The 8,131-nt window shown below is 46.3% G+C and overlaps 1 protein-coding gene across 2 annotated transcripts; it reads left to right on the top strand.

Moving 5' to 3' along the window:
- Positions 1-801: 801 nt before the first annotated feature.
- Positions 802-6,376, top strand: Spink2 (serine peptidase inhibitor, Kazal type 2). 2 transcript variants are annotated; one of them, XM_021211278.1, is made up of 4 exons: positions 802-950; positions 1,952-2,013; positions 4,406-4,511; positions 6,061-6,376. In XM_021211278.1, exons 1-3 carry the CDS (start codon positions 908-910, stop codon positions 4,469-4,471), a joined length of 171 nt encoding a protein of 56 aa, XP_021066937.1. In that variant the 5' UTR covers positions 802-907; the 3' UTR covers positions 4,472-4,511; positions 6,061-6,376. The 2 variants fall into 2 exon arrangements, with proteins under 2 accessions (XP_021066937.1, XP_021066936.1); XM_021211277.1 differs by having other exon boundaries at positions 4,402-4,511; positions 6,061-6,375.
- Positions 6,377-8,131: the final 1,755 nt, after the last annotated feature.

Raw genomic sequence — 8,131 nt, 5'->3', positions numbered from 1 at the left:
GGTGTGTGGAGGAGGGGTGCTGGGTCGTGTAGTGTGTGGGGTATGTAAGATGTGGGGTATCTGGAGTGTCGAAAGGATGTGTTTGGGGCATGTGAAAGAAAGATGGGCTGTGTGGTGCTGGCGGGTGCGGCTTTTGAGGAGGGGTTAGGTTGTGGTGGAGTATGGTTGAGATAGGTTGGGGTAAGGTGTTTGAAGCACTTGGGGGGAGGTAAACGAGGGAGGGGTGTCCGGAGGGGTTGGGTTGTGTAAGCAGGGTGTTTTATGCTTGTGTGTTGAGAGTTTAGGTGGTGGATGTAAGGAGGGATCCCGTGGGGATGTGAATGGGGTTTGTGGAGAGTTCAGGTGTGGTATGGTATTGTGTGAGGGCTGAGTGGAAGGTTAGGGGCATAGTTCACCTTTGTGAACTTTGTAGAGAGGTTTACTGCTTAGAAATCTAGAAGGCGCACTCTGGAGGCAGAGGCAGGCGGATTTCTGAGTTCGAGGCCAGCTTGGTCTACAAAGTGAGTTCTAGGTCAGCCAGGGCTACACAGAGAAACCCTGTCTCGAAAAACCTAAACAAACAAACAAACAAACAAACAAACAAAGAAATCTGGAAGGCTTGTATGTGTGTGTGTGTGTGTGTGCGTGCGTGTGTGTGTGTGTGTGTGTGTGTGTGTGTGTGTGCTTGTGTATGCCTCCCTTTTCCCCCTGGCCAACCCTCCCTCTTCTTTCCCTTCTCTTCCTTCTCCTGCAGCTTCCGTTCCTCTTCCCCGCTCCCTTCTTACGCCTAGCCTCTAGCCCGCCCCTCGCCCCTCCCCCTTCGCACTCACGCGCGGTGCCCGCGGGTGGCTCTACTTGACCACTGCTCGGTCTCTCTTTTCGCTGTACAGGAGAGCTTTCCAGCAGAGCAGGAAGAACAGCTTTAGTGATGCTGAGACTGGTGCTGTTGCTCCTGGTCACAGACTTTGCAGGTGATGCTCAAGTGGGTCTGGTGTCAAGGGGAACAGCTTGGAGCTGAGAGAGCTGAGCTTGGGTAGTGAGGCAACAGATGGATTCGCACCGTTACTGGCCTTACTGGCGGTTCTGCCTGGTGGAGAGTGGTAGGCATGGAGAGTGAATGTGGGTCAAGCATCCTCTGCCTGTTCTAGATGGGGCTTCTATCCTAGCTCCAATTAGATGTCACCCAGCCATCTGTTCTACCTTTCTTTCTTTCTTTCTTTCTTTCTTTCTTTCTTTCTTTCTTTCTTTCTTTCTTTCTTTCTTTCTTTCTTTCTTTCTTTCTTTCTTTCTTTCTTTCTTTCTTTCTTTCTTTCTTTCTTTCTTTTTGGTTTTTCGAGGCAGGGTTTCTCTGTGTAGCCCTGGCTGTCCTGGAACTCACTTTGTAAACCAGGCTGGCCTCAAACTCAGAAATTCGCCTGCCTCTGCCTCCCGAGTACTGGGATTAAAGGCGTGCGCCACCACGCCAGGCCTGTTCTACCTTTCTTAAGCAGATTTTTTCTGTACCCAAATACGCAGTTGGATTGTATCCACGGCTCTGCTGAGCTTAAACGGGGATGTGCTGAAGTTTCCGGATGGCCTTGACATCTATGGGAAAGCAGAGTTGAGATCCTAACACTTATACTAAGCTTTGTGTTACTGAGTTTGGTGTACTGGCTCACACCTAAAATCCCGGTACTGGGGAAGCAGAGGCAGAAGGGCCATGTCCCTGCTTGCAACATAGCCAGTTCAAGACTAGCCTGGGCTCCGTCAGACCCTGTCTCAAAAGTTAAATCCAAGTTTTGAGTTTATTTGAAAAAAAATTATCTTGGACACACAGACAAAAAGCACGGTTAGTTACTTCCCTGATACCTGGTTGGGTCAGGGTACCATCCCCTCTTATGACTCTCCATCTTATTTACACAGGAAGATTTACGTATCTTTGATGAACAGCTTGCCTTAGTCATATTACAACGTCAGTGTTTTCTCCTTACAGCTTCTCATGGATCTCTCGACTCTTCCGATTCTCAAATCATGAAGAGGTCACAGTTCCGATCAGTAAGTATGAACCCCATCTGTGTACGGTCTCTTCTCAAAGCAGCGAGGTGTTGAGCTGTTTTCAAGAGAGGTGTGTCACTGGAGAAACCACGCACGGCTGGCTTTGCAAGCCAGCATCTTGTGCCGTTTCCCTGATACAGGGGAATGAGTCTATACTTTTCTCAAGATCCTCCTGAGTCCTAGGATGGCAGGTATGAGCCACCACGTCAGCTAAAAGTGTACCTTTCCGTCAAGAACGGCTCAGCCTTTGAAGGCCCCCTGGATGTGTTTGCTTTAACATTTCCTTTAACAATTCAAATTTCCTGAGGTATAATAGTTACTTTGTATATTAGATATTTCATATATTTTGTCATATTAAATTCTGTGGACATAGCTGGGCGGTGGTGGTGCACACCTTTAATCCCAGCACTGGGGAGGCAGAGGCAGGCGGATTTCTGAGTTCGTGGCCAGCCTGGTCTACAAAGTGAGTTCCAGGACAGCCAGGGCTACACAGAGAAATCCTGGTGGCCTGGTGTAGGCTTTTGGCAAAGGAAACTTTAGGCAGGCAGGCAACCTACAAGACTGGTTAGGAGTGCAGAGACAGTTTTATTTATTTATTTATTTATTGATTGATTGATTGATTGAGACAGGGTTTCTTTGTATAGCCCTGGCTGTCCTGGAACTCACTCTGTAGACCAGGCTGGCCTCGAACTCAGAAATCCACCTGCCTCTGCCTCCCCAGAGACAGTTTTACTTGGTTGGTCCTCATTCTGTATCTCGGACAAAAGTTAGGGACCCTGACAGTCATTAATCAAGACCTGGCCACTCAGATGGGTTATTTGGTTCCTTGGACTGGCTTGAGGGTCAGCGGTGTGACTTCTAACAAGTCAGAAGTAAGGAGGATGGGTTCCTTTGGGTCCTTGACAGTGAAAATGTTTACGACCGTTCTCTACATAAAGAAGGAACAGGTACATGATCCAATCGTTGTCTCCAAACAGTTCCCACAGCGTCTTTGTCCCCCGTTGGCTGGCTGAGACCGTTCGCGTGCGTGTCATAGAACCTTCAACTGTCCCATGAGCTGGGGGGTTTGGCCATGCTGGAGACAGAGGGCTGGGGTCACAGGTGTGCAGGACCAGCCCAGGCTTAGCGTTCTAGACTCCTGGGGTGGAGGTGAGGTTGCTGAGTGAGTGAAGGCTAGCCTGTCACTCAAGTTAAGAGTGTATTTCCTATAGGGGTTACAGCTCAGAGGTTGAGTACTTGGCTTGCATATATCACTGTGTGTCCCCAGCTGGAGTTAGAGTCTTTTTTTTTTTTTTTAAGATTTATTTATTTATTTGTTTGTTTATTTTATGTATGTGAGCACATGGTCGCTGACTTCAGACATACGAGAAGAAGGGATCAGATCTCACTATAGATGGTTGTGAGCCACCATGTGGTTGCTGGGAATTGAACTCAGGACCTCTGGAAGAGCCATCACTGCTCTTAACCGCTGAGCCATCTCTCCAACCTGGTGTTAGAGTCTTTATAACACTTGAGGGTCTCGTGGAAACATGAGTGGAATGAAGGAAAATTATATGTGTGGGGAGCAATAATCAAAAATACTTTAAAGACATTTGGTAAGAGGCATTACTTCAAAAAAAAAATCTTGTAGCTTCTGGGTGTGGTGTGAGCACCTTTAATTCTAGTGCTTCGGAGGGCAGGGGCAGGTGAATCTTTGAGGCTAGCCTGGTGACGTAGCAAACTGCAGGCCAATAGTAGGACCCTGCCTCAAAATAAATAACCCTCCCTCCAAAACTGCTAGTGAATTAGGCAAGAAATGGGGTCGGGGAGGATTTAAAAACGGGGCTTACTAAATGTACAAATTCTCACCACGTTTAAGCGTATCGAACTTCCTTTCTCCCTTTCTTTCTTCATTTTTTTGGTCTGAGACAAGGGTCAGGCTGGTCTCAAACTGGTTGTATAGCTGAGTATGACCTTGAACACCAGACCCTCCTGCTTTCTGCCCTCTAAGTATTAGGGTTATTGTCCAAATGGTACCAACCATGGTGAGCTCTGAGTTTTTTGTTTTTTGGAGGGGATAAAGTCTAGATTGGTTCCTCAGGCTAGCCTCGAAGTTGCTATGTCTCCCAGGCTGGTCTCAAACTGGAGGCAATCCTCTTACTTCAGCTTCCCAAGGACTGGAATGACAGCTTTGAACCACACCTACTCTGAGCTCTTTTTTTTCCTTTATTCTTTTTGTACTTGTATTTGAACTCTTGTATATATGATTTTTTACATTACAAACTCAGGGTGTGGGGGGAAGGCATAAGTAGTTATGTAGGATATTTCTATGACATTTAGAACGCTGGGGACAGTGCAATGGGTGTATCTCAAATCATTCTCTTACTTCTCTGCTTTTCTCTTTTGTAGCCAGACTGTGCTCATTTTGATTTCCCAGCATGCCCCAGGAACCTCAACCCTGTGTGCGGAACGGATATGAACACTTACAGCAATGAATGTACCCTGTGCATGAAAATCAGGTCCCGTATTTAAAAAAGGATTTATTATTTTATTGTACGTGTGTGAGCGATTTGCCTCCATGTATGTGTGTGCATAATGAGCATGGCTGGTCCCCTCAGAGGTCAGAAGAGGGAGTTGGACCCCCTGGAACAGGAGTTATGAATGTCTGGGATCAAACTTGGGGTCCATTGCAAGAGCAGCAAGTGATCTTATCAACCTCAGCTCACACGCGTTCACAGGTGCACACCACTCAGCTCACACGTTCACAGCTGCACGCCACTCAGGTCACACACGCTCACAGATGCACACCACTCAGCTCACACACGCGTTCACAGGTGCACACCACTCAGCTCACACACGCTCACAGCTGCACGCCACTCAGCTCACACACGCTCACAGATGCACACCACTCAGGTCACACACGCTCACAGCTGCATGCCACTCAGCTCACACACGCTCACAGCTCTATACCATACTACTGGAGGTAGTATTTCCTTTCTCAGATGTAGGAATCAAATGTGACTCAAACTATGCATTTTGTACAGACATTTTTTATAAGATTTTTTAATAAATACACTGCAGCTGTCTTCAGACACATCAGAAGAGGGCATCAGATCTCATTACAGATGGTTGTAAGCCACCATGTGGTTGCTGGGATTTGAACACAGGACCTTCAGAAGAGCAGTCAGTGCTCCTACCCGCTGAGCCATCACTCCAGCCCTGTGTACAGACATTTAAAAGCTGTGAAAACCTGTAGTCTATTCTTAGATCAAAGCTCGAGCATAAAGTGTGTGATCAGTGAGCTGTAGAGCAGCCGGCGACCAGGCGACGTCACTGTCTCAGTGTGCAGTTTTTCCAGATTCAGAGTCTAGTCGAGACCAGGCGTATGGTTCAGCAGTAGAATGTTTGCCTACCATGCACGAGGCCTCGGGGTCAAGAAAAGAACATACTGCATATTTAGAGGCTGAGATGTAGCATTGTGGTAGAGAACTGTCCTAGCATACATAGGGTCCTGAGCTCAGTCCTTAGCACTGTACCTCCAAATATAAGTCCACAATACTTAATACTTAAATTCTACAGAATACTATGTTTCCTTTTAGATTTATAGGTCATACAGGTACACCCTGTATTTACCAGTGGAAGCTAAGACTTACCATATATATTTAGTAAAAGGCTAAGTGTTCAGTATATGACATTTGATTCCCTACATGCAACACACTGACCACATGGCTATAACACCCAGGTGTATACACATTTGTGTAGCAGAGTTCGTTCCCATATCTGAGTTTCCACTGAACAATCTTAAGTCTTCATGGGATGTTTTATAGGCATTAGAGCCCTCTAACTTAGGTTTGGGGTGTGTGTGTGTATGGGGGGCGGGGATGGCTAAATGGGCAACTAAGGGCTTTACCCTTTATGTTTTCTGGATTAACCTTAAAAAGGAACCATGTAAATATAGTCCTAGAAGGAAGTGGATGCGTAATGGACATAGGACTTTAAAATGCAAACAATGACCTGGTTTCTGTGAGACAGTTACTAATACCATGCTCATGGCTGTTCACTTTGCAGGGAAGATGGTAGCCATATTAATATCATCAAAGATGAGCCATGCTGATGGGCAGCTTGCAGAAGAGCAGACGGAGAACCCCCTACTCTGGTGCCCTCTGCTCGAATCCCACCCCCTTTTCTGTCCCCCCCCCCCCATATCTTTTCATGATACTTGTTAACAGAACTTATCTGGGTAGAGGCTGGAAGACAGTGATGTACAGCGGTTCATAAACTTAGAACTCCTGTTCTGGGCTTCCGGCCTTCAATTCAGTTAGCTTATGACCCAGGCGACTTTTGCATCACTTTATTTCATTGGAATAAAATGAGCATTGAATTCTGTCCCTTGTCTTTTCTGTTGAAAACGCCATTTCCACCCCGTGGGAATTCTAACCTGCCTTGTTTCAGGGTTCTCTTGCTGACCCTGAGAGTTAAGTGGACACAGAGATTAATGGGAGGAAGAAAGGCTCGCATACACTTGCTGCAGGTTTTTCGTGGCGAGAGCCTTCTTGGGGAAATGACCGGATGCAGTCAGGGATCCCGTGGAATTTCTACATGTGTACACATCGGAGGGTGCAAAATGTGGGTAAAACCTGAAAAAACTAAAAGGGAAACCGAGAGAAGGTAAAGATAAATGACAAGGAAAGACAGAGTCTGGGGTAAAAGGAAACGCGGAAGAGGACGTGAAGTAGGAAGGAGACCAGCAGGGGACTCTCCGCGCAGGGATGGGGTGGGCGTGGGCGGTGGGGTGGGGGTGGGGTGAAGGTAAAGGAGAATCTACTAAACCTTTGTTTGAAAGTACCATAATCTTAGCCAGGTGTGGTGGCGCACGCCTTTAATCCCAGCACTTGGGAGGCAGAGGCAGGCAGATTTCTTAGTTCGAGGCCAGCCTGGTCTACAAAGTGAGTTCCAGGACAGCCAGGGCTATACAGAGAAACCCTGTCTCGAAAAAACAAAAAACAAACAAACAAACGAAAGTACCATAATCTTATCTATCTAATGCTTTATGCAGTAACTTAAACTTTTTTTTTTTTGGTTTTTCGAGACAGGGTTTCTCTGTGTAGCCCTGACTGTCCTGGAACTCACTCTGTAGACCAGGCTGGCCTGGAACTCAGAAACCCACCTGCCTCTGCCTCCCGAGTGCTGGGATTAAAGGCGTGTGCCACCACGCCCGGCAACTTAAACGTTTTTAAGGAGTCAAAGGAGGAAAAACACTAAGATGAAGTGAGAACTGGATACACGTGAAACAGACAGAGATGTGGCTAGGTAGCAGTGGTGTGGAGACGTGGCCAGGGACACAGAAATTATTCTAATTAAGTTGTTCATTAATAGAGACTACCTACGTCCATCCTCAATTTCTGTCCTTCAATATTACTTTCTCTACTAGGAAGATTCCTCAGAAAAACAAAACAACAAAAAAACACCCCCCTAAACAAACAAAACGTATTTTTTAAGATAGAGTGGTATGCTTCCTGAACACTCGATTCTTCTACCTCCATTTCCCAAGTGCTAAGAGCTGAGGAGATAGGTGTGCACCCATCACCCACGCCCAGGCGATGCTGAACAGAAGGACCTCGTGCCTCACTTTACCAACTGAGCTATATGCTCAGCCCCAGCAGTACCACAGACCCCAAGGCTTGGATCTTGGAACCCTGATTCGAGGCACGGAGAGAATGAAGGACATAAATACACACACACTGAGGGGGAGAGAGAGGGAGAGAATGTCAGACGGTTTTTGTAATGACAAATTCAGTTCATATGAGAAAACACTGTAGCTGATGGTGGGCAATGGATAAATAACTTCCTATCCTTCCACTGTAATCTGCGAATTAAATTTAAAAAACCCATAGGGTTTTGTGACACTCTTAAAAATCGATTGTTATGGGTGATATAATAGAGCAAGTATCAAATCCATGTAAGTGTTGACACTAGGACCTCCCCGGAGGACCCTCCCAATTAATTGAGCAAAAAGAATACGGTAAGCACCTGGTACTTTATGGCCCTTATAATATAAATAAATCCTTATAATATAAATAAATCAGGCTTATCATCTGGTGCTCTAATACCTGTAGGATTAAGATTAATTTAGTGGAAT

This window comes from Mus pahari, chromosome 13, assembly GCF_900095145.1.
Source record: "Mus pahari chromosome 13, PAHARI_EIJ_v1.1, whole genome shotgun sequence".
NCBI lineage: Eukaryota > Metazoa > Chordata > Mammalia > Rodentia > Muridae > Mus > Mus pahari.
This window is presented reverse-complemented; position numbering and strand designations above follow the sequence as displayed.